Source organism: Mchenga conophoros, linkage group LG20 (genome assembly GCF_057382185.1).
Source record: "Mchenga conophoros isolate Kocher_MC1m ecotype Shallow Benthic linkage group LG20, M_conophoros_male_GT1.1, whole genome shotgun sequence".
NCBI classification, from domain to species: Eukaryota; Metazoa; Chordata; class Actinopteri; order Cichliformes; family Cichlidae; genus Mchenga; species Mchenga conophoros.
Genome location: NC_140545.1, coordinates 3,099,820 through 3,126,224, shown reverse-complemented (window position 1 = coordinate 3,126,224; position 26,405 = coordinate 3,099,820). Strand labels below are relative to the sequence as shown.

General features: G+C 39.8%; 2 protein-coding genes across 3 annotated transcripts; one reads left to right on the top strand and one right to left on the bottom strand.

Annotated features, from left to right (window-relative positions):
• Positions 1 to 13,245: 13,245 nt before the first annotated feature.
• idh3g (isocitrate dehydrogenase (NAD(+)) 3 non-catalytic subunit gamma) lies at positions 13,246 to 20,074 on the bottom strand. 2 transcript variants are annotated; one of them, XM_085259100.1, is made up of 13 exons: positions 19,950 to 20,074; positions 19,672 to 19,719; positions 19,414 to 19,425; positions 18,551 to 18,648; positions 18,335 to 18,450; positions 18,140 to 18,200; positions 17,905 to 18,037; positions 15,886 to 16,019; positions 15,673 to 15,775; positions 15,439 to 15,585; positions 15,248 to 15,342; positions 15,043 to 15,103; positions 13,246 to 14,559 (listed from the first exon to the last, which is right to left on the bottom strand). In XM_085259100.1, exons 1-13 carry the CDS (start codon positions 20,028 to 20,030, stop codon positions 14,458 to 14,460), a joined length of 1,191 nt encoding a protein of 396 aa, XP_085115226.1. In that variant the 5' UTR covers positions 20,031 to 20,074; the 3' UTR covers positions 13,246 to 14,457. The 2 variants fall into 2 exon arrangements, with proteins under 2 accessions (XP_085115226.1, XP_085115227.1); XM_085259101.1 differs by lacking the exon at positions 19,414 to 19,425.
• Positions 20,075 to 20,091: 17 nt separating this feature from the next.
• Positions 20,092 to 26,315, top strand: fam3a (FAM3 metabolism regulating signaling molecule A). Its single transcript, XM_085259102.1, has 10 exons — positions 20,092 to 20,525; positions 20,969 to 21,000; positions 21,084 to 21,191; positions 21,519 to 21,542; positions 21,640 to 21,763; positions 22,057 to 22,115; positions 22,220 to 22,270; positions 22,383 to 22,467; positions 23,073 to 23,199; positions 24,356 to 26,315. The coding sequence occupies exons 2-10, from the start codon at positions 20,988 to 20,990 to the stop codon at positions 24,452 to 24,454; spliced, it is 690 nt and encodes a 229-aa protein (XP_085115228.1). The 5' UTR covers positions 20,092 to 20,525; positions 20,969 to 20,987; the 3' UTR covers positions 24,455 to 26,315.
• The last annotated feature ends 90 nt before the right edge of the window (positions 26,316 to 26,405 follow it).

Here is a 26,405-nt window from a genome sequence, read left to right as displayed (position 1 = left end):
GGGAGCTCTGCATCTGGTCACACTATGATAGTTACAACCACTTTTCATGGAAGAAATAGAGCTATTATCTGTGAGCTTTGACATTCTAATATCTGTCTAAGACATAGATGAATAAGCTGAATGGCAGACCTGCAATTCTCCCTGCCAAGCTGGATATTTATAGAAGCTTGTGAAGACAGATCTAAGCCACTGGCCTCACACATACAGATGGAGCACACAGCAAAGTCATTAAGTTGATAGCACACAAGAAGTTTCACCAAGCACTGCCGTTGTTGTTCCTGATCCTCACTGCTCTGCAAATGTAGGTGCAGAAGCGCGTTGATAATTTTACAGAATGTGAAAAATACATGACATTTCAGACGTTTCAGACCTTTATTTTATATTACAGTGTAAGAATCATATATCCCAGGTATAGTCTAATGTCTGTTTATAATTGTCTCGATTTATGTCACATAGTTACAGAGCACTTTCAAAAACTTTTTGCGTCTTTCATCTGTAAACTGTTGTTTTCTCAACACTGGAATTGAAGTAACGGCAGAAACCAGTATTTTTAGTACCTGATTCCTATACCCAGTAGCACTGTAAATTGTCAGCTGTGTTATGAAGTGAAGAAAGAGAAACTGTGAAAAAAAATACAGACAGGAACAAAAATCTACCGGTTAAATGTGTGCATGAGGAATGTGAGTCCTGAGCCATCAGAAGGATCGGGGTCTGCCCAGTCCAGGCATTTCGAGGAGATTAATAAATGCTGACTTAGCTTTTTCCTGATCTGCTGTTCATATTGACCGGACATGCCACCTGACAAAATCTCCTCTAAAAAAAACCCAAAAACGCTGCTTTGATTGAAATGCAGGTCTTTCTGTTCATATTTTGAGTCCAGCAACATTTCACAGATGGCCATGCTTCTGCAATTTATGGAGGGAAGCTGTCATCATTCACTCCAAACTTTCCTGCCACAAGAATTCCAGGCAGACACTCTCTCTTCCCACAAAAATATTATAAAATATTACAGCACACTTAATAAAAGGAAACTTGTGAAAGAAAGCTTTGATGCCTGATGTGTGTATGTAAATCTTCTTAACGGAGAGATAATTCAGCACTCATAGATTTGAGCACTGCTCTGTCAATTTACAGTGTGAAGGATAATATCAGTAACAGGTTTTGTGGGAAAAATAAAACAAAACAAAAAAAACAAGGACGCTCCAAAATTAGAGCATGTGTGCAATATCAATATTTACAGTAAGCCTATAGGGGACCTGAGAAGTGAGCTCTTCAGCGGAAGCTGCATATAAATTTTTCCATCTAAAATTCAAACTTGTTTTTATTCATCTTTTTCTCTCTTCTGGTGGGTGCTCACTTTATTGGTCTGTTCAAGTCCCCCTACTGCACGACGCCATTGATGGATTATCTGTGTGCACAGCAAACACACAAAAGGCTTAGATAAGCGAAGGATAAACATCCAAGCATATCGACAGAAAAGACAAGAGACCAGAAAAGAATCAGGTAGGGAAGAGACGCAAAAGAGAGGAAACGAAAAGAAGCCTGTGACAATCACCAAAGCAAAGGACAAAGGGCAGTGCTTTTGTGGTCATAACACAGCATGAAGATGTTTTCAAATTGTTTTATTTGTGATGTTTCAGCTGCAATCAGAAAAAAAAAATCAAAAATCAACTCTGAAAGCTCTCTGGCTCGAGTATTTTCTTCCCTCCTTTCCACTCTCCTTTGCAAACACTATCCATCCTGCCTAAACCTACATCTCCTCTGTGGGAAACCAAATGTTTGGGAACAGGAAAAACTAGATTGACTGTAATTCAAGCATAAAAGATGGATAGAACACAGCGGAATGGCAGACATCTGCAACCTAGGCAAAAAATAAGAGACACCATGAGGAAAAAGAATTAGAGAGATTAAGTGGGGAAAGGATGGCAAATTAGCAGAGAGGAAACTATCTGTCAGCGTTTAGAAAAATGAATAGATCTGTGACATCACAGTGGAAGACAGAGGAGAACTGTGCCAGAGGAGCCTCGGACGTGATGGTCCAGAAAAAACAGACTGTAAGCACAACGTGATGGTTGTGGGTTGGTGTGTACACGCAGCGTGTACATGAGCGAGGAGTGCAGCACATGTTTCCGTACAAATGGAAGTTTGTTTACAGTAGCGTAAGTGTGAGAAGTGGGTATGCAGATGGAGATGCAGATGTGGTGAATAGCACTCTGTGCTCTTCAGGGGGCTCTGGCATAAACTGGCAGTGTCAAGGTGTTTTTTTGCTCTCCACATTTCTTCCACTTTCTCAATGTCAGCCGACTCCCCACTGAATCTGGACATGATCTGTGGATGCATGCAGTGGGTCAAGGCGGCCTTGGTGCTACATTATGTTTGCTGCGTTTACTAGAATGATAATGATAATGAAAAGCCCTTATGATGATTTCTGCCTTTTGATTGGTTTGCATTCATGCGGGACCACGCTAAAAACAATAGGTTGGCTACAGCTATAACTCGGGCTAACTTTTAGATCTTGTCGATAGAAATGAAATGGGAACTGATTGTTATGTTTGATTATTTATCCTATAGTCTTTTAAGTCTGTGCTCTGTTTAGCAGGACTTCCCGGTGAATACCTCTTTCCATCCACAACTTTGGTCGAAACTGAATCATCGCAACAAGTAACGGATGCAAGAGAATGTGTCACCCTAACTTTGCCATACCTCTGACTCCTCTCTTTGCACCATTATCAGGTCCATGCCTATTAAAATGTCTGAATATTTGCTTCCCCACAAAACTTTGCTCATCCATTACCAGCTGATAAATTGCAACTTTGCTTGAACCCTGAAGTCACCACCAAAGTTTACATTTCTTGTTTGCTTGTTGGTTTTGCAAATCATCTTAGCATGGATTGGGTGATTTCAATCAAAATTTGGCAAAAATAGTGCATTTTCTCCAATGTATGAGAAGTATAATCTCATGATATCTAATCCATTATCACAACTATTTATTTGAAAATGAATAACTGCATAGTATTTACAACCTGTCAAACTGTCTCGCTTGTATGTCTGTGTTTTTTTAATTTATTTTGTATGTTATGCACAAACTGGTACCTATAAAGCACTTTTTACTACAAGCCTCATTCACCCAGTCACACACACACATTCATACAGCACTTTATTCTATGCCTAATAGCCTTGTATTACATTCACACTCACACTCCAATTTATGCAACAGAAGAAAATTGGGGTTCAGTATCTTGCCCAAGGCCACTTCTACTTGCAGACTGAAGGAGCAGGAAATCGAACCGTCGACCTAAACGACCCAATCTACCTCCTGAGCTATAAACTCACATGATTGCCCATCTCAAAGTCCTGCAGAGGGGCCATGGTTCAAAATCTTGTTTAGATTACACTTTTAAGTTTGTATTAGGTGTACATGGTACATTTTTCTAAATGATTTGTCTCTTGAAATTACCATGAAACAGCTGTCAGCCCGAGGGCAGGTTCAAGGAATGCAGTTAGAGCTAGTTTCTAGTGCTGCAGGCAAAATGTAATTAAACTGAATTGTGTAGGCAGTGGTGTGCTTGATTGATACTTGAAGGCAAAAGGGAGGGTGTATGCACAATGCACAGAGAGTGGGAGGAGTTGGGAGGGTCAAAAGGAACCCATTAGCTCAATTTTTGCTAACAGGATGCTTGCAGCAAGCTATTCAGGACATAAAAAAATAAATCTTTACCTGCATGCCTTAATGCAGTCCAGACTTTTAATGATCAAGAACAATAGAGTATGAAGAGAATAATGACACTGACTGAGTAAAGATAACTACCAGATGAACTGCAGCTATTTGAGTTAGACTCAGATAGGCAGTGTTATTTAAACTGGAAAAGACAAATGAAGAGTTACAGCTGGGGGAAAAATAGTGAAAATGTAGATCTATCAGTTTTACTTTGTGAATAGTAAAAGTCAGATAAAGAGGAAGCCCGGGGAAGAAAAGCAAGCCTTCCAAGGGAGTTTTTTTTATGGTAAATGGATGTAACATAAACACTACGAAGGCAAAGTAAACCCAGCTTGTAAATCCACTCTAACTGTTCAAGAAGTAAAGATGGAAGATGAATTGTAGCCGAAATGTAAAATAACCCACACGTGCATGTGAAAAAATAATTTTATATTATAGATGTTTGTGATCCCCTGTGCAAAACCACCATTCAAACCCACAAGTGTGTGCATAGGTGTGTCTTTGTCTACACAGTCCTGCATGCATGCAAGTGCTGACATCATAACTTTAAAGATGATTATGGGAATGGTGGAAAGAAGGTGAATGGGGTTGAATGAGTGCAGCGTCAAGGGCTCCACAGAGCTGAGTCTGACTGAGGACAACCAACAGATCGAGGAAGAGGGAAAAGAAGGGGAAACGGGTGAATAGTTCCCTGTGTCCACAGTGAAAGAAAAAGAGGGAGCTGCTTGGTATGTTTACATGTCACTGTAGTCCTTCAGTCTGATTGATTAGGCTTATGTGTTTGTGAACCTCTGTGCATGTGCCCCCGTGTGTGTTTCTGCATTAAAACACTACGCTTTCCCATCCCATTATTAAATGGAGTTATTATGTCTATTATGCAGTAAGTGTCAAACAGTGATATGTTGCTGAGTGTTGTTTCATTTAGTAATTCTTGGACACTGTAAGCAACGTCTGGGATATGCTAAGAGGCAAAGTATGCTAATAGGCTATAATTTATAATACCTTAAACTGTAAATCTAAGCTTGGCTCAGTGCTGTTTTTGCCAGAGAGATGACATGGGAGGTATAGTTTACAAGATAATGATAATGAAGAAAATCTGATGCGGTTATTTGAAAATAAAAGTAACCACAGGTAATAAAGCCACAGTAACCAAAGCTGTAATTGTATCCAACAGTAAAAAGGATTATCTGTACTCTTAATTCATGTTTTCCCAAACAGCCCTGACCAGTAAGGTATAATCATCCCTTACAAACACTCTACTTAATGAGACATGGGCATTAGGGTGTTATTATAAGCATAATTCCATTATGCACAACTTCCACGAGTCACTGATCCGAGCGTGTCCTGATTTGTTCACTTATAGGGGAGCATTTCATTATAATAGCAGAATTTATAGCAAAGTGGGAGGCAAGCGCAGCTATTTACATACAAACGCAAACATTATTATATACGAGTGGACGTGTAGGAAGATTGTTCTCATCTCCTGTTACAGTCAATTAAACATTAAGTGTGTCAGTCACAATAGTGTTTGTGAGGTGTCGGGTTAGTGCCCTTTGCGGAGAGGCCCTCTTCACTGTTGGGGGTGTTTCTCTGTGTGGGAGCATGTGCATGTACCAACAGTCATGTGCACGTACATATATCTGTTTATTTAATGAATCCCTCTCGTGTGGTAAATGAGTCTTAACACCTGATCAGCCTCGGGGTGTCAGCCTGGCCAGTGGTGCTAATCTGATAGGTTAACTGTGTTAAGCTACACTAAACACACACGTTTGGTGACTTTGTGCTAAAGATACTTGGGATTCATATTAATGGGGCCCGATGGTTCCAATGTCAAGCTTTAGTGTGAGTGATTTCTATGGCACTGTGCCTTTAGGCACATGACCCCATAGTTCCCAGGAAGAGAGGAAAACGGGCTGTGGAAACCCAGCAGCAGTTTGACCACTCAGGTCATAAAAAAAGATCTCTGTGTACTGTTTTTTTTGGCGTTTCTCTCCTGGGACAGAGATGGCACTCGAAGTAGTAACTCAGAGTAACTGCATGAAACAAACTGTTCAGCTTGTTTAATCTGATGGCAAACACCTACAGAGCTGTGAACAAAATTTCCTCCCCTCCTGATCTCTTTTTTTTTTGTAGGTTTAAGGGGAAATTACTTTTTCACTTAGGGTCAGGTAGGTTTGGAATTTTGTTACTTAAATGCTGCATTTTTTTTGTTTACTCGTGTTGTCTGTGTCTAATATTAAAATTTGTTTGAGGATGTGTCTTTGCTCTTATTACTGCTTACTTTGGGTATCTGTGTTTGTAATGACAGGGTGATAAAAGGGCGGCGACTTTATCTCATCAACCGGTGAGATTAGATGAATAACACGTTTCAGTGTGTTCACTGTTCTTTCGACCACTTCTTCTGTGCTCTGATGATGCATTTTGAAGAAGTGAATACAATTTCTTTATTACTAAATTTTTAATTGAAGAATATTTAGAGACTAGAATATATTATAAGGGCACGAGACAAGGTCCTTAATAGGGAGTAAACCGTCTCTGGGTGGAGCCAGTTCTTCCGAGCTTCGTAGCAGATGTCCTGGGTGCACAAGGCCATATAGTTTAGAGTAACATAAACAGCACAGTCTGGGATCACATTTTATCTATCATGCAGGCTGTTAGCTTGAGTGATTTTAGACTTATTTATACAAACATCTTGATGCATGCACAATCATACAGGTAAGGAAATCCCAAAAAGTTGTTTCTGTTTATTTGGACATAACGCTACAAATACTTTAAGATTAAATACATCCTGATGTGTAGTCCTATGTCAAAATAACATCATAGATTTTGATTACACATTTGTGGGCATGCATAGTGGTTAATGAGTGTGAACAAGGACGCAAAGGTATACGAAAGCAATATATTTAGTGTGCAGTCTTTGTGAGTCTGCTGTGCAGGGACTAGAGCTGATTTCTGTATTATATTTCAGTGGAACATGAGATGGTGATGGGAAGAGCTGACAGGGACTGAAAGGTGCCAGTGCATAGGGTAACCTGATTGCCCCGACTTGCTACCATTACTATTAAATCCTGTGCCACTTGCTTGCAGCCGATCTCCATGGTCACTGTGCACCTGACCTGCAAGACCCACTCTCCCTCTTTCTACAGGAGGAAGTGTCAGCACAATTGAGTGGAGCAGAGCAGAGCAGGAGCAAAGACCCACACACTGTGAAACACAGAGCAGCAGCACCGAGCTGAAATGAAACAGGTACACGTGACAGTTAGACCTTTTTTGCAACACCAACTCTGACTCGTTAGTCCCAAAAGATTTGTTTTTGGGGGGGGTTTATGGATAACACTGCAAAACACCATATTTCTGAGACTTTCATCGGTACACTGGTTTTTGAGCATGACGACATGTCTTCAAGCCCAGAAAAACAACATATAGTCTTGTGAGCAATAGTAAAAACCTGATTTTTATTAGAGGCCATCTTAAAAACAAAAAAACATTCGGGGGAGTTACATAAACACATAGCTCGTCAGAAGATTCTTTCCGTGATTTGATGTAATCGTTTAATGGTTAATAATTTCATTTTGGCAGGTTCACAAAGCGCAGAAGTGTTTGCTTTCTTGTACGAGCTGAAATGAGCCAGAACGCCTCACACTGAGCACCACGCGGACACAGCGTGACTTTGCATTGCTGGAGCGAGTGCAAGAGCTGAGGTGCACACACAAACTAAGCTGCTAGAACTCAAGCCTTCGGCTGAGTGTTTTATCAAGTAACAGCTTGCCGAAATTACAGCATGAGGTCATAATCTGTAAAAATCTGAAAAATGAAGCCATATGTAGAGAATATAGGCCATCAACAGTTGGCCTGTGCGCATTGTTTTTCTAAGATTATACAACCGGATGATGGGAAGCCACGGATAAGACAGCTGGGGGAATCTTTGAAGTGAGCAAATTAAGGGTCCAGGCAGGTATGCGCACTTGAAGGCCTGCTGAAAGAAACTTCAAATAAGCAGCAGCAGGAGAATGTGAGAAAAAAGTAGTCTAAGAGTCTAACCTTCACCCTAACGGGTATCATTCTTCATTCTTATAGCAGACCCATTACAGGGTAAACAAGCTGCATGTCATGATACATGACTTCGTCTGTTATTCCATCTTCATTCTTTCATGATCCTCCCAGCTGTTCCACAACAAACCTTCAAACACAGGATAACATTTAGAAATAAAAGCAGAATTATTAGATATTTCAATATTATTGCTTGAACAACTAAGAAACACTTTGAGTGATAAAAACTATCAACAACACGAGGCTTTAGAACTGTGAAGTCTGAGACGCTTACAGCTTCATTCGCTTTGGATTTACCCAAAGACGGGTTGACTGGAGCTATTCAGAGGTGGCAAGATAAAAGAGTTGATGGAAGCGCAGTCAATTCTAGACTGTTTTCATATCTACTTCATCTCATGTGGTTTCGCAGCAGGTCACATCTAGTATGGTACTAATTAGCCTGCTCCTGAGGCCAGATCTGTTCTGGGTGCTAGTTAGGACTGTACTGCTTCTTTTCAGCTGATTCGCCAGCATCAGATCTTCCCTAAATTCACTCCTACAACCATGGATCAATACTCCTGACAGAGAAAACTAACTTTTTAAAAAACACTTTTTTCAGTATATATATTCAGGTCTTCTTTGTATTGACTCAACGTAAGAACAGTCAGACGCCACGCATTTGAGGTTTTTTTGAGAGAACAGCATTGCCGGCCCCTTCAAATTTCATTTACGAACAGCAAGACGCAAGAATCCCACTGAGAAGTCACAGTGACGGCAGAAATATAATCAAAGTTAGGTTTTCTGGTGGATTTGCAGAAATCTGCTTTCATCAAGTCTTTTGAGATGCTTGAGTGGAGAGAGTAGAGCAGACATTGAAGGCAAAGGAGGGGGTCAAAACATATATAAATCAAGAAATGGTGAAATATATGAAAGGCAGAAAAAGGGAGTGGCACAAGCAAAAAGCATGAGCCCTTCCTTTGACAGATGTATGATCTAGATAATCGCAGAAAGAACTTTGGTTTAAAACATGAAAAATGGATAGCAAATTTGTCATTTTGGGGAGTTTTAGAGGGGTAGCATGACATATTTAGATTCTTAATAGCATGTATCTGGCAACAGGTGGGGGAAGAACAGTCATTGTGTGAACTGTAAGCTGAATTGCAGAACATGCAGGAGATTTAGTAGAATACACGAGTGTCACTGGGAAATAGGGTTTGTTTTGGCAACCAGGAGAACAGACTTTTTATAAGCTGGTGAACACAGAGCTGGAGGGGGAGTTGTCAAAGTGCCAAGATGCTCCAGTTTCAGGGGAGCAGAGTTGTAATGACATAAGAGAAGTGTAATGTGGGTTGTCAAGCATGCAGCATGCTTGCCTTGATATAATGCAACTCTAGCAACACCCCCTGAACCCTGAGCAAGGGCACAGACGGTAAAACATTTAATAGCATCAGAGATTAGTAGAGTAATCAACAGAGTGAAAGAGACTAGAAAGGGAGCGAACAGGAAACGCTGGCAAGAATGCCATGTATGTTTCATATGGAACAAATCGCACACCAGTAAACAATCAATTACTGCTTCTCGTCTCTTTCTTGCTCCTCATCTGGCTGTTTTTTTCTCTGATACAAGACAACAAATCAATCTTGTCAAAAAAATGTATTTTTTTTTTTAAACAGCAAGGAAAATAAGCCAGCAAATTTATTATGAACATAAATCCAAGCAGAAATGGCTCCCAGGCTCTCTGTGCTCACGTTTTGCCAAGTTTCTCAGTGGGAGTGGGGGAAGCAATGCGTGAGGTACAGGAAAAGTGCTCAAGACATCAGGATTCTATTCAGAAACAATGCAGAAAGTGCCCCATGCTGACACTTCTTCATGCAAAATGTAACCACAGTGTGCCTCTGAGGTCAGGTCACAAAACTGAGAGAAGGGCAGTGCAAAGGGCTAAGATAGTGTAGCACGGGTGGAATTACTTTCTCTGGCTGGACCAAAGGTTACAGCGGTAATAAAAACATATGCAGATGTGCACACATAATCACATACATAAAATCAGATACTGATCATATCGGTATGCACATCCACTAGGACACGGCTATGCCTGGAGCCTTGATTTCCTCCCAGGGGATGAAACAAAAAACATTATGGCTTACAAATTAGAAAGCCCTGCGGTTTCATAACAAAAGCATGTGTGCTTTTCTTCAAATACTGTAAGTAACTATGGTTTGACTTTGAGCTCAGCGTAGTATCTGTTGTGTTTCAAGGGGAGTCAGGGTGGCCACCATAGTCAAAACTCCGGGAACTATGAGGTCAACATTGTGCTTGAACAAAGAGTCATCAAACTTTGTACAGATGCAAATTCATCAGGTAGGCTTAAATAGGATAAGGAGGAGAAACCACAGTCAGTGGAAAACACCTTATCAGAGCTGCAGCGATAAGAGTCATATGAGCTCAGTCGGTGGCATTCTGCTGGTGTTAAAACCAACTGTGCAAAACGAATATATCAATTTTAAGCTCCTGATAAAAAGATAAGACCGACTCTAGTGATTTATCTGGCTCCTTTCATACTGAAAGATAAAAGATGAAATTAACCAGCAAACTCCCTGATTATCAAACTGTATTCCTGCCCAGCAGGCATCACCCCAACTACCTATTCTTCATTTTCCTTTGATTACAGATGTGGCTAATAAAAATCACAGTGGAAGTCCCTGTGACGAGAAATCCAAGAGCGACCAAAACACACAAAAAGCCAGGCCAAAGAAACAGAGAACAGCTGACCTCTGACATAGCTTAATGTAGCTAAGCCATAGCTGATGAGCGGGGGAAAAAAGTCCCATTAACAGAGAACAGACTAGACTAGATGCAGCTGTGCTCAGCAGTGGCTGATCCGAGGCAAGATGAATGATTACGATCACCTGCACTGCAAAGCGCAGTAGAGCTGATGTAACGTTTCATTGACTGCACATATATTTGTGTGCGTACCTTTGCTTCTGGAAACGATAACCTAAGTAAGATAATGGGATACGTTAGGTAGGTATTAATATGGTTAAATTAAGATGCCAGAGAATTACTGTAAGTCAGTGTGTAAGCTGTGTATATGTGTGGACAGTGATGGGGGCACATTAAGGACTGTGGAAATGATCTGAAGCAAACTAGGGCACTATCATGGGCCACAGGCTAATGAGCTCACATGTTTTAGAGCCAACGTCATATCACATGGTTTAACTAAAATTTTCAGATTAACATGCATCTTAGAGAGGTGGATGAAAGATATTAAACAAGGATTTCAAACACAGATGAAAAGGAAATGAGGGGGGAGGACGAAGATAATTATAAGTTGGTTAACCGGGCAGCAGCAGGAGGTTTAGTGAATGATATCAAGATTAAACATGCCTGTATTAGCAAATTAGCAAAATTTCTCGCATTAGTGTGGCCGGCGATCTAGAAATGGATGGTGTGCACTCTCATTTCGTTTCCTAGCTTAGCAGGAAAACTGATATGAACGCGAGTTAGATTACAACAAAGGTTACCATGAGCCACTTCACAGTAACACTGCTCTGCACAAAGCTATGCTGTTCAAAAGCACCAGAAACTCCATGCCCCTCAAGTTAATTTAGCACTTTTAAAAAATAGTTTTAAAAACAAAAACTTTGAGTTACACTGAAACAGATGTTTTAACCAATAAACAAGCACAAGCATACATGTGGAACATGTTAAGTATGAAAAATGATTTGAAATTAATTGAAATCTTACCTTGCATGTGCTTCTGGTTGTACACAGAAATATTTCCAGCAGAGTTTTGAGATATTTGTACGTCAGCCTAAACCAGGGGTCGGCAACCAAAGAGCCATTTGGAGCCGGTTCCCACGCAAAAGAAAACACTGGGAGCCGCAAATACTTTGTGACATCTAAAATGAAGACTGCATATATTGTTTTTTACCTTTATGCTTTGTGTGAACAACTAAGGTGTGTTGCCATGAAGTGGATAATTTCATTTGAATGTTCTCACTGAAACTATTTTGAGATCTGTAGATTATTTCTAACCAAGGACAACGTTTCAGCACAGAAAAGATTGTGTTGAATTTTCCAAAGGCGATTATTGAAAATTAAATTCCACGCACCTCAGACACTGATCACCATAAATCTGGGCATTAAAAAGTAACCATTTTGATGGCAAGATGATACTTTATGTAATATGGTTGCACCAGCCTTTTACGTGCAGCGTTTGCAGCAAAAAAACCTACAGTGTAGATTTTATACAGAGTTCCTACAAGGTCTGAATAGTAGCCCATAAAGGTGAAATGTCTGGTGGTTTATTTCAACATCTCTCTCACCCCTCACAACACCAGATCATTTGCTTAATGGCTTTGGCTCCAGTGGAGGCGCAGAGAGGAGCAGCTCAGGAGAGGTAATAAGACGGACAGTGTCTAGTATATCGACAGTGATGAGGAGTGATGGGAGATGTAGTGAGGTAAAAAGCCTGTTCCCCTGAGAGGAACAAGACCATTCAAAAAAACAAAAACAAAAAAACTAGTTCAAGGTAGGAAACCTCGCACAAAAACTACAACATTTAAGAGTGAATCCAAGTAAAACGGAGCACATGTAAAGGTCTGTCCATCAGTTGTGTCCGTGGAACAGACAAAAATAAAGACGAAGCAAGAGATTTAAAGAGCCAACTGGCAGGAGTTAAACTACATGCAGCACATTTCACACACTACACATCTTGATTCCCTGTGACAAGTAAATCTAAAAAAGGATGTGCCTCATCACAAAGGATTTTTCTCCTCAGTATGCAAATGTGCACACAGGGAGAACAGCTTGTAAGTTTCCCACAGAACTGCACAGATGATAAATTGTCTACTATCACTACACTGGGATGTGCGCCTATGACTGGAGGCCTTGCTGACGATAGTGAGCTAAACCACGATTGTTTGTATTCTGTAAGCAGCAGGCCGGTGCTGTGCTAGATCTGCTGCCTCACAGGACCGGACAGTGTATCTCAAAGCTGTGTGAGCAGAGAATTTTAAATAACTGGATCAATCAGTGGCAAAGGGTTTGGTTCGACCACATGAAACTATAATAAATTGGTTTCTAACATTTTCAGGCAGTGATGATAGTAAAGCCAAAATCCTTCACATTTTTCTAAGAAACACGTGGCCTAAGCCCAAGAACCTGCTTCCTAGAAATTACATAAAAAAGCACAAGAATTATCTTAATATTCCCATTTTTATCCAACAATCTTCCTGCCAGATATTTTTGCATCCATGATTCCCCTACTGTGTTTACGCAATGCAGACAAAGATCACACTGTGTGTTCTGCATATTGTCAAGACAGTGTATGTAATGAAGCACACATCCAAGCAGCTGTGAGTTTTTTGAGTGGCAGCTATAGAGAGTTGTGTTGCCACCTGGTGGCAACATGTAAAACAGCAACCTACCATCTAATTTTGAAGGTTAAGAAGTTGATGGAGCATGAAATTGTAAAACAAACAGAAAGATCAGCGAGCTTTTCTTACTTACTAATCTTTATCCCCAGCAAGAGGCCAGAACACAAAGCTTCAGAAGCACAGAGTCAAAGTAACAATGAGGCTTCCTCTTGAGCACATATCTGTACACTCAGTTGTCCATTTATGAGACACAGCTACTCAAAACAAATCCCAGTTATTAGAACAATCAGTATGACTTGTCAGCATAAAGCAGTACAGTTCTACAGACTCACAAATTAAAGCCTGAGAAATTATCATTAAAGCATATTAAACATTTCCAGAACAGGTTCAACAAAAAAAAAAAAAAAAAAGAACTGTTAAAGAAACTATTTCAGTGGACAACCTTAATTTCAGCTAGGCGTATCTAACAATCTGGCAGCTTGCTCTCTCTGCATTTATATCCAATTAGTTTCTAGAGTGCATGTCAGCCACGTGCATCCTAATTCTTCGTAGTACTCAAAATACGTCTCAAATATGCTGAGAATTCAAACCTCTCTTCAAAAGAAAGATGTTAAGACATATAATTACTTTATTGATTACATCTTATGCTCACACACACACAAACAAAATGAAACCATTCTTTTCATATCAGGCGTTATGAGCATTTTCTTGGACAGACCCAAAAACAACAGTATAATATTGTGATATCATCCCTAGACCAAAAAAAGCCATTATGGCACAAGCAGTAAAGTTCAGGTTTGACAGCAGTCACGCTCCTCTATAGTGTATCACCTCTTCAAAGTACAGTTGCTGTGATAAGAACATAAACGATGTAACAGGACATAATGGGCACTTTACATTTATATTAAGCATTAATGACATTTTGGTTAATTTAAAGTCTGTGATGTAATCACAAAGTGAAAAATAAATAATGGCTGCTGCAGAAGGTATAGTGGAAGATGCGTGCCTATACTTGTATATTTAAATATCTAAAGTAGGCCCTTTCATGTTTCATACGAATCTCTAAGGAGATTCATATTCAGCTGAATAAGCTCCAGCAGTAAAACCGATGCTTGCAGGAGTGATAATGGAATTTTATCAAAACCCACCTTTTTAAACAGGTCATGTGAAACCTTGAAGTGAGAAAGCAGGCTCATTTGTATTGTGAACAGGTAAGTAAGCTGTGTGAAACGAGATGCTATGGAAACACGGACATCCTCTCTCAGAAGGTACACCTGTTTAAACTCAAACCACCTGATAAGAGCGTGGGTGCGTGAACCTTCCCGGTCATTCTTACAGCTCTGCCGTGAACTGTCCTTTACTCTGGATGACCCTCATGACGGACTGCACCACCTCTGATGTGGTTCCTTGACCCCCGAGATCTGCTGTGTGCAACTGCAAATAAAGAGAAAAAAAAATCATAAATAAGCTACAACAAACAAAAGAACAGGGTGCTAACAGATATGGTCCAAAATCCGTATTAAATTATTTAAGACCTTAACGTATGCTATGAAATCGTAGCACTGTGGATTGCATCTCATGCCGCATACTGTATTTGGATAGACGCTTTGTATTTTCTTTGTGCGTGCAAAGTGTAATCAGTTTCCCACAGTAACTAGTCCGATGCTGCACATGATCGGCAGATCAGGTTTTGGAATTTACTCAAGAAACAATCAGATCCCATAGAGTGTAGAGCTGCACAAGAGCTTTGTGAAAGGAAAAGGGGCACAATGCTGCTTTGTGTGAATGTATTGTGATGCCTTCTAGGAAGCATGCCAGAATTGTCACTGCGGCCTTAAATCCTATGTCACGCAACAATGGCCTGTGAGCTTCATGGCAGCGCGATAGGTGAGGAACCCATCAGTGAGGAAGGCTCACCCTGGTTTCGTTCATTGTGGTGAGGACTGCATTCCGGATCAGACTTGCATAATCATTAAGGCTGGAGACACAAAGAAGAAAAACATTATTTAAATATAATACAGTCACACCAATACACACACACACACACACACACACACACACACACACACACACACACACACAGAAAACCAATGAAGAAGAATTTTTATCCGGAAAAGCTTACTTAAGGTGGTCCAGCATCAGGCAGCTAGCTAGCAGCATGGCAGTTGGGTTTGCAATGTTTTTTTCTGCAATACTTTTTCCTGTGTTTCTTGTGGCCTGAAACACCAGACAGACATGACTCATACATTTTCCATCCTTCAAAATTCTGAGAGAACTGTGTCCTACAAACCTATTCAAGCCTCCAACACTCACCGTTTCAAAGACAGCATAGTCACGACCATAATTGGCCCCAGGCACGAGGCCAGGTCCTCCCACCAGCCCCGCGCACACGTTGCTCACCACATTCCCGTACAGATTGGGCATGACCATCACATCAAACTGCTGTGGTTTGGACACGAGCTAAACGACACAAATGGAGTTAAGTAAAACAAATAAAATCAGAAGAAGAACATTCCCTGGATTCCCTAAAATGTCATCATCTGTTACCTGCATTGTGGTATTGTCCACAATCATGCTGTCGAGTGTGATGTCTGGATAACCCGAGGCCACTTCTCTGCAGCACTGCAGGAACAAGCCATCACCGAGCTTCCTGTTGAAACAGAAATGCCACACTCAGCATATCCAGGACTAAGAAACTCACCGTAGTAAACAAAAGGCCAGACGTGTTTGACAGGATACGTTTCCCAAAAGGTAACTTACATGATGTTAGCTTTGTGTACAGCAGTGACCCTGCGGCGACCTCTCTCCCTGGCCAGTTTGAAGGCATAATCAGCAATCCTGATGGAATTATTCCTGGTGATAATCTTTAGACTCTCCACTACCCCGGATACACTCTGGAAGTAGGACAAGAAGACAACAACAAATGAAATACAGTGACATGAGTTTAAACTGTACTAGAAAGATCAATAAGACTGTAGTGGGAATAAAGTGTCGTCTCTAAGACTACGCGTAATACTACATAAAGTAAAACTTCTGTCTACAAGGTAACACTAAACATTGAAAAAAACGATTAAGTGCAACAAACACAGAACAAAATTAGCAGTAAATAAAAAATAATCATTTTAATTAGTACTAAGTGGTTAATAATGTAACAATACGTTTCTGTACAAATTGTAAAACAGCAGCTATAACTGTATTGTGTAAGCAAACATGGCTCAACAACTACAGTTACTGTGCTCAGAAGTTTATATACATTCATCATAGAGAATAAATGTAACGGAATGATTTCTTTGAACTGTTCTGTTTTCCCAGGGTGGAATGATTGTATAGCATCCATCTTTAATGACTTACAAAAATAAGGATTGGGTGCACAGGTTTTTATTTAGTTTCTCTGATTTACATACGGCCAGAACATAAATATGGGCACAAATATAAACATATACTTAAATCTTTTAATAAGTGGTGCTGAATCTTCTTCAGTGTCTTTTAACTCGACAAGGTCAAGGAGTATCAACTTCTTTTTAGTCATTATGATTGACTACTGGTTCTTTCTCTTTACCAGAGCAAAAATGATTTGTCTGAGCACTCATTGGACTGATCAGTACTCTGAAAAAACTCACTGAAGATCTAAGAATGAAAACTGTAAATTTACACAAGGTGTGAAGATCTCTCTGAAGAATTTTAAACAACAGCAGATTCCAGGATCCTCAGTTCAAACAACTGTGCATGAGTACAAGTTATTCAGAGATGTCATCACTTCCACCAAGATCTGGAGGAAGACCCAAACCGTCACCCACAGGTGAGAGGAAACTGTTCAGGTACAACCACCAAGGCTCAAGCCTAACATGAACCTGAAACAGACAAATAACTAAGGGACAAATAAACAAATAATGGACTATGTTAGAGCCTGAATGTATACCTTTGACCATGTGTGCATTAGAGAAACTGAAATAAATTTGGACTTGTGCACCCAATTCCTTCTTTTTAAGTCATTAAAGATGTATGCTGTATAATCATTCCACCTTGAAAAAAAAAAAAAAAACCACTTTGAAAGCCCAAAATGACAACATTCACAGTGTAAACCTCTGAGCACAGTGGTAGCTTCGTGCACAGCAGGTACACATCCCGGCACACCAATGCCCATTTTAGTCTGCTGTAGATTTGGATCTACAGCAGACTACAGGCTCAGGGGGTTGGGAAGTGTATCTGTAACCGGAAGGTCGCCAGTTCGATCCCCGGGCTCTCTGTCCTGGTCGTTGTGTCCTTGGGCAAGACACTTTACCCTACCGCCTACTGATGTTGGCCAGAGGGGCCAATGGCGCAATATGGCAGCCTCGCTTCTGTCAGTCTGCCCCAGGGCTGCTGTGACTACAACCGTAGCTGCCTCCACCAGTGTGTGAATGTGAGAGTGAATGAATAGTGGCATTGTAAAGCGCTTTGGGTGCCTTGAAAAGCGCTATATAAATCCAATCCATTATTATTATTATTATTATTATTAATGCAGGATTTTCATGTTTCTTTGCAGCCCAGAAGTCTTATTTAGTTTCAGATAATCGTATTTTATCTGTTGCATTCTGAAGTCAATATTGTCTATATTAAATTCTATCATATGACCAAATCAAAAGATTTTGCACAGTTATTTTGATTTGGAAAATTAATGATGCATAGATGGCACCCAATTCCCTTTTCTAAAAAGAGACAGATAAGAAGTGTTTAAGGGACCATAAACATGTTTTTCAGCAGACAGTAGTATTGATTGTTTTTCCTCTTGCGTCTGACCTCGTGCTCCAGACTGCTGTACTCTCCCTCTGTGTTCTCCCTGATGATCATGATGTCAATGTTCTTGTGGCGAGTCTGGACCCCGGGGAGGGACTGACAGTGCATCACATTGGCGTACAGGTCCAAGCTCGTGCTGGTAGTCCACACGAAAGATCAAATTACGTAAGAAATGAGAGCTATTTCACACAAAAAAATGACCCTAATCTAGGAAACTAAAGATTTCATCTAAACTTACCGCAGCACATTATTTCTGGATTTGACAGACGCTGGCAGGGTATGTTTGGTTTCTATGTTACCTATCAAAAGAGGTAAGCAGTTTCACAGTTACTTTAGTTCAACTGTCTTATTAAAAATTATACTCTGCTTACAGCTATGTTCTGTTTTTCATGCTTTCATACTTTGATTGAAAAAAAAGAAGCTGTTTGCTTACCCTTCAGGGCAACTCCATTTCGCCGGATGGCAGTGATGGCATTATTCATGTCATCATCGGTCTCCAAAGCGGAGTTGACATTCACCATCTCAAAGTCAACTGGCACACAGGTGAACCTGCAGCACAATGTTCACAAACCACACAATGGATTCAATTCTTATGTGACTGTAGATGACATGTAATCACTCAACAGGACTGAGATTCAATCTAACCAACCTGAAAACTTCTCTGACATGATTGAGAAGCTCTGGACCGATCCCATCACCAGGTATGAGGGTCACAGTGTGCCTGCCTCCATACTTTGCTGGAGGGGGCTGGAAGATTGTTAAATGCCAAAGAATCAACTTCAATAAATAGAGACAATTGAAGGTTTGGCACCTTTTAAAGACAGATCATCCACTACAGTAAACATATGTTATGAAAAAAAAAGTTTACCTTTCTAAGTCTACAAATAATCTCATGAAAATAAGGTACACAGTGAATTTGATAGTTTTTGGTGTCTGCTTATGTCCACATTACCAATGACATAATAACAAATAGATATGGTGTAGTAATGTTCACTGTGGTGGGTTGACAATATCATGCAATACTTTAATACACAGAATCAGTAGGAATTCTGAAGTCAAAAGAAAAGAATAATAGTAATAGTAGTAGTAGTATTAATAGCAGTAGGAATTGCTGAAAATGCTGACAATGGACACAGCTTACAAATCACTGGCCAAAAATCAACCAGCACATGTCCAGAGCACCAAGTAAGTATGTTTGAGAGATTATTCTCAGGCAGTTAATAGTGTTTTTAGGTTTGACAAATATTTAAATAGATTTGATGATGTCATTACTGTGTTTATTATTGTGACTCAAGATGGTTAGAAATTCCAGTTGAAATTGATGGTAACAAAATTTCCATGCATCCATGCAACATGATGTTTAAAAACTGTTATTTTATTTTGATCATGCTAGTGTTTTTATTATCATCACACATCTTTTTTCCTATATCATAACCCCGTTATAGAAAATATTCTCGTTTAAGACATGATGCAGTGAATTGCAGTGAACCGTGTCACGAGTCAGCTACTTACAATGTTTTCTCCCTGTTGTTGAAGGTGAACAGAGGAAAGCAGAAGGACAAGAGTCAGTTTGATGTTTAGAAGAACAGGTTTGGTCCAAATAGTGGCAAACAGAGTAGTGTCATAACCTTCACCCCACAACAAAGTGGAAAAACACATATACACACACACACAGTTACACACAGTTCAGTTACACTGAAAAAGACAACTTCCAATGCAAAACAGCCCGGAAACTGACAACAATCCCATGTACCGATCTGACTCACTCACAGTAAGCGAGGTCTTATTCCGGTGTCTGATCAAAGTTGTTCCAAATACCTGGAAAATACAAAGTGCAAATGATTTAGAGCGTGTTTTTAAATGGATCCCGTGTACGGATGCCGTAAAACCTGTGACCAACCCACAGATGTGGAAAAGCCCGCTAGCTTTGCTAATCAAATGATGTTAACAGCATGACCTTGTGTTAAAAAAATTATAACGGAGTTTAAATTAGAGCCACGCAACACCATTCACAAGCGAAAGAGCAAGGGCTGCGTGTCTTGTCTTACTTTAGCAGTGTTTCCAAGGCGTCCAACCCAGAAAGGATTCATTACTTTGGACGCGGAGAGTACGGCACTGTGGGCAGCCATCTTGATTTTGCAGCGCTGGTCGCGTGTTTAATAAGAGGAGCAGATGTGCCGATGTGACAGAAAGACTGTTCCTTTTTTTATTTATTTAATTTATTTTATTATTTCTTAAGTGTGATGTATATTGTAAGAATTTGAGTAAAAAAACAAAACACTAAAAATAATTTTTAGAATCTTTTTTTTTGGTCACGTGAGCCACTTCACGCAGACTCTGTACTGACGGGTTGAGGTCCGTGGAAAAGGCTCGGGGTGGGCTGTAGGTTATATCCGGAAGACAAATGGGCTAAATTAAACCAGGTCTTTTTCCATGTTCGTCGAAAGAGGATACCAACTTCAGCCTGTCTTCTTACTGAAAGCGTATTTATGTCAGGGACGACTCAATGAGGAAACAGCGCAAGAAATAGCAAAAAGTCCAGGGTGACAAGAGCAACAGCTCCTCGTTACTGTTCGTTACAGCCGGGCAAAGGCGGCAAAACAAGGCGATCCTCGCTTGTAAAGGTAAACAAGTGAACTTTTCCGGTTCTAATTCTAGTAGAAATGTAATTGACAACATCGCTAAGGGTTCATTCTTCAGTGTCTCGTCTCTGAGATTGTTTGGGTTCATTTTAAAACCTTTAAACGTCATCTCTGCAGAGCCATTTTGCAGGGCCACTGTAAAAAAATTAATAAATAAAAACATAAAGCTAGGAAGAGAAACGTCACACAGAGGAAAAATACCCTTTTAAATAATTTAAAATAATTACATTTTTTATTCATGACTGTGTTTCTTTCAGATTTTATCATCTTTTAAAACTAAAGGTAGACTACAGGCAAAGACTATAATATTTGGTATAACTAGAAGCTGGGAAATGGTATTTTAAATAAGAACGTTTTACTAAAAAGTCTCCTGTCTTGTTAAACTACTTAAGCCACTCTAATGTCAATGCTTTTCTTCTCCCCAGGTCTATGAAAGAGTGAAGCATGAGATTAACAGGTGGGTTGATATTTTCAATGGGGATTTATTGATAAACCCATATGTTTCTGGCCTGAGCTGATGTGTCCTGATCATTGTGACAGGCCCCCTGCGAGCTGTGGCTGTGGTGCTGCTGGTGGGTTTCACCTGGCTGCTGGCAAACACCTTATTTGGAGGGGAGAGTGCGTCCTCTGTGCTGCATTTCTTCAGCGGTAAGAGGAATCAAGCGGAAACCAGTTAACTGACAAGCAAATAAAATTTACCAAACATGGAGGAAAATATGACTTTACACGTTGGATTGTTAGGTGTGTTTTATGCGAGTTAAATCTTTTGTGTTTGTATTGCTAACTGGTCAAAACAAGCAGTTGTTAAACTGCAATCAGTTTTTAATGTGTCTGCCATCTTAGTGACGAAGCTACAGACAAGTTATGTGTGTTGGTTTAAAGTTGATGCATGTTTGATGGCTGGATTTTCGGAATATAACATTGGTAAGTTTAATCAAGAAATCAGTTGTTTTTTGTTTGTTTGCTTTTTTTCAGGTACAAGTGAAGACGCAACACCAGGTAAGCAAACTGTACAGCATAACCTTACTCATTAATTAATACTTTCACAAAGTTGCATTCTTATCTTCCTTCTTATGATCAACATGTTTTTTAACAGAACCCCACCCACGAAAATATAAATGTGGACTTTCAGCCCCTTGTCCTCCAAAACATCTGGCTTTCCGTCTGGTGTCTGGTGCTGCCAACGTCATTGGCCCTAAAATCTGCCTAGAGGACAAGATGTGAGATTCAGTGTTAATTATTTCTGGGTCTTCATCTATGTCTTTGTCTCTCCTTAGTCCCTCCTTTTCCCCCCTTTTTTTTGTTTTGTTTTGTTTTCACACTGTTCTGTGTTTTTTCCTCTGTGCTGTCATAACCAGGCCTTCAAGCCTGTCTGGGGAGCTGAATGCAAGTATTGTTTCTTTCTGCTGGTCCCTCTCACCGTTTTGCCTGTTGTCTTGGCCCATATAAGTGTTACATAGTGTGAATAAGAGTTTAAATAGCTATGTATAAGCCTTGTGGTTTTGTCTAACAGGTTAGTGAGCAGTGTGAAGAACAATGTTGGCAGGGGACTAAACATAGCCTTGGTGAATGGTAAGACTCTTATTCTTCACGTTTTAGCAGACTATATTGTTTTTGTTTTTTAGCTCCTTTTTATGGTGCTGTTTTAACATTTTACTGATGTATCTTTGCTCCAGGGGTGACTGGCGAGCTTTTGGAGACGAAAACCTTTGATATGTGGGCAGGAGGTAATAAAAACCAGACATTAATGTTTAATATCCTGTAGTCCTGTAGTCCATACACTTTGGCAGTAACAACCCATAAACTGCACTTCAGATCTCATTTGATGCTCATTTTCAGATGTTTCCGACCTGTTGAAGTTTCTCCGGCCTCTTCATGAGGGAACACTTGTGTTTGTGGCCTCCTTTGATGATGCAGCTACAAAGTAAGGATTTGTGTTGTGCTCCCAGTTCCTCCCCTTTCACATTAGCCAATTTTAATAGAAACCTGGGAATAGTTCATATTATGAAGTATTGTGTTATAAATATTTAGTAGAGTAAAACAAAGAGGATTTTGCCTCATGTGCTGTCACATTTTCATGTATTTAATTTCTGCTATAAAATAAATTTGAATGCATTTATCTGGGAAGCCTAACAAGTTAAACAGTCACTGAGCAGTGCAAGGAAGAATATATGATAATGTGACAGTGAATGGCAGGCTTGACACAAAAGTTTTTCACCTTTTAAGATTTATCGGGGGTGCTACATGTGAACACCGACTTCATGATTCGATTTAAATTAGATTTACAAAGTGTAGAACTGAATTAAATCAGACTGATTCAATTAATTCTTGATGTCTTGGATGATGGTTATTAAAGTGTTCATGATGAGAATTTATTGCAGAGACCACCATATCTTCCTTATTAAGCAAATGGTGTTTGTAACTTTGTGGTTTCCTTGAAATAAAATTGTGCAGAGAGCATGTTTAAAAAAAACCCTCTAAACTTGTTTGTTGTCTTTGGTTTTTTGTTTGTATTTTTCACTATGTCAGGCTGAATGAAGAGTCTCGACGGCTTTTTGAGGAGCTCGGGAGCACAGCTGTGAAGGATTTGGCCTTTAGAGACAGCTGGGTGTTTGTTGGAGCCAAGGGTATTGAGAATAAGAGTCCCTTTGAGCAGGTTTGTTCCTTTTACTATTAGTGCTGATCGAGGGCTGAAGGTGGAGTCGGTGTGCTGTCTTTGATGTGACGCCAATGTTCAGTAGAAAATATTCTTCCTGTGCGACTAGATCACAGTGCAACTGTCACAACAGTATTACAAAACAGCATTATCTATAACCACTCCTCTGAGATTATGGTCCATATTGATGTGATAACATCACACAGTTGCTACAGATTTGTAGGCTGCACATCCATGATGTATGTTTTTCCATTCAACCACATCCCAAAGGTGCTCTGTTGGATTGAGAGCTGTGACTGTGAGACTAAGACTGCAGAGGCTCTGTTTGCACTAAAGGCCAGCACACGACCACATTCTGAACTGTTGATACAAAGCAGGATGGATTCATGTTTTCATGTTGTTTACGCCAAATTCTGGCCCTACGGTCTGAATGTTGCAGCAGAAATCGAGACTTATCAGACCAGGAAACATTTTTCCCATCATCTATTGTTAACTTAATGTCAGTGACCCTGTGTGAATTGTAGCCTCAGTTTCTTGTTCTTAGCTAACAGGAATGGTACCCAGGGTGGTCTTTTACCACTGTAGTCCATTTTCTTTAAAATTCAACTTTTATAGATCCTCTTCTGTAAACCTGCATTTTAACAAGTCATAATTTAAGTTAATGCTGCATTTCTACAATGTGTCAGTTCTTCTCTGGCGTCGAGCTGCTGAGGAAAATCCCAGCAGTTTCTGAAATACTCGCAACAGCCTGTCTGGCACCAACAACCATGCCACGTTCAATGTCACTTAAGGCATCTTTCTTTGGGTTTCAGAAGTTTAAACATTAACCTGCTTTAAAAAAAAAAGATTAACCTACTGAAGTTTAACGTTCAACAGGTCGTGTTGGCCATGGTAGCAACTCTGTACCTACATGCTTGGTGTTGCTGCCATGTGATTGGCTAATAAGATATTTGCATTTTTCATTTGATTTAGGGGTTTTTTTGCATCTGGACTACCACATGATAATGCAGATTTTTCTCTTTTTTTTGGGGGGGGGGGGGGGTTTTTCAATTGCTGTTCAGCACTCTGTGTACAATTATTCAGCAGCGACTGTGCTATAGGAACCTGATCCCAGTCTGTTTTGCTGACATCATTTACGTTTGTCTTTCCCCCTTAGCGTATGAAAAACAGTAAAAGCAGCAACAAATATGAAGGCTGGCCCGAGTCACTGGAGATGGATGGCTGTATTCCTCTGCGGCCACCACTGGAAAGTTAACTCTGCCTGGTACCCCTCATATGCATTGCAACAGAACCTGGAGGAACTGTCAGAAGGTCCAGGAACTGCTTAATGGGTGACAAAATTCAAGCTCTGGACCACAAATAACTTTTTTATTTGTCCTCTCATGGCAGAGGCATGAGCTCAGTGCAAAGATCGTCTTGACTTGATATATTTAAAGTTGCTGAAACCTGCTGTAGAGGATTTCTGATTTAAGCTTTGTGAGCCACTTTTGAGCTGAAGTAATGCTTTGGAATCAAGTAAGATTATGTTAGGCTGTGGGAAACTTAAAAGTCCAACTCAGTGTTTCCATTATGAAAATTACTGCACCTGAGAAGAAAAAAAAGATATGGAAAAGTTAGTAGATCGAGGCAGCCCTATACTCTCACTATGCAAATGTATAGAGCTTTTGGACTTACGCAATTCCTCTGCTTCCGCTCTCACATGAAACAGTTTGTCAGTGTACACAGCTTTGATGAGAGGATGAAGACTAATTATCTTGTTGGTTATAAAAACCAATGGACAAGTATGGATTATAGAAAGAGCTATCAGGTGAACTCAGTTGTCCTCCAAGTTTTATGTCCACATATATAAGGCTAAACTTGTGGTTTCCTTTAAGTTTCTATAAATGTATTTTTTTCCGTTACAATAACAAAATCAATTGATAATAATAATGTTGACTGATAATGAATGTTCTGCTAGGGTTATGAGTGTGATGGCAGATGGAGAAAAGAGAGAGTGAGCAGAGATAAAATGCACAGGCTTTAGGGCTGGGTAAATACACACACACACACACACGCAATGTGTATGATACTTATCAGGGAAAAGAACGTGCTGCCAGCTAGGCTGCAAACTTGCCAATGACTTAATTCATAGTGCCCTCTGTACATATTTTCTTACATTTCTTTTCCAGTAAGGCACCGCTTTTTTGACATTTACGGTGTGATTTATTCACTTCAGTCATCACCCAGGTATACTTTCCCTGAGCGCTGGAAAAAAATCTTACAGGAAACACTGCAAGTGTCAGATAACCAAAGTGTAACAGTGATGAGTGGATGAATACAGCTAGAGTAGGTCTTCCAAAGCCATTGTTGGAAATAGGTACATTTCTCTCTCTTCAGGACTGCCTAAAGGTTTGTTTTGTTTTTTGTACTTGAGCAACAGCATAGATAAGTGTTTAATACTATGATGTAGAAAAAAAAATAAACATCTTAGTTAGTGGTTTCATGCTGGAAACCCTAATTCAGAGTAGAAAGAAAAACTGGGTCTGTGGACGTATTTTATAGTTCATACTTTAATATGTTTTTGTTGTGTAATGTCAAATTCATTAGTAATAGTGCTTAGCTGCCATTGTTTCCGTAGAACATGATGTACACTAGTTGTTGCTCATCACAAGTTTACAGTTTTGTTTTTTCGTCTGTTTTTTTCTTTTTAAAATTAGTCTTTGTCATTGTCCTTTAATAAAATTATTTATTTTTAAATACTTAAACAGAAAGCAAACTATTTGTGTGGGTTCATCACAACACTGCCAGTGGTTCTGAAGCTGTCCCAGGCCTGCAGGCATCTTTACACTCTTTGCTTTGCTTAAAGATTATTGGTATGGTTATTGATTGTTTTTTTTTTTCTTTCTTTTTATGTTGAACGGATTAATTTTGCTTCTTGAAAGTCTAATATATATATATATATAAAGTGTAAAGACCTAGTTCTTCTCTATCGCTCTGTATGGTTAAGTCTGTTTCAGTCGCCTTTCTGAATTAGGTTGTGCTACCAAAGTGTAATTTTTTTTTTCTACAAAAGATTACAGTCTGTGCTTTTATTGTGACGACAATGATGATGAATAAAGTATGTTCTAATATCAGTGTGTTTTTTTTTTTTTTTTCCCCCGTGGGCCCTAATATTGAGTCATCTGCCATGCTTGGAGAAATTCACCAGAGGGCGACAAAAGGCAAAG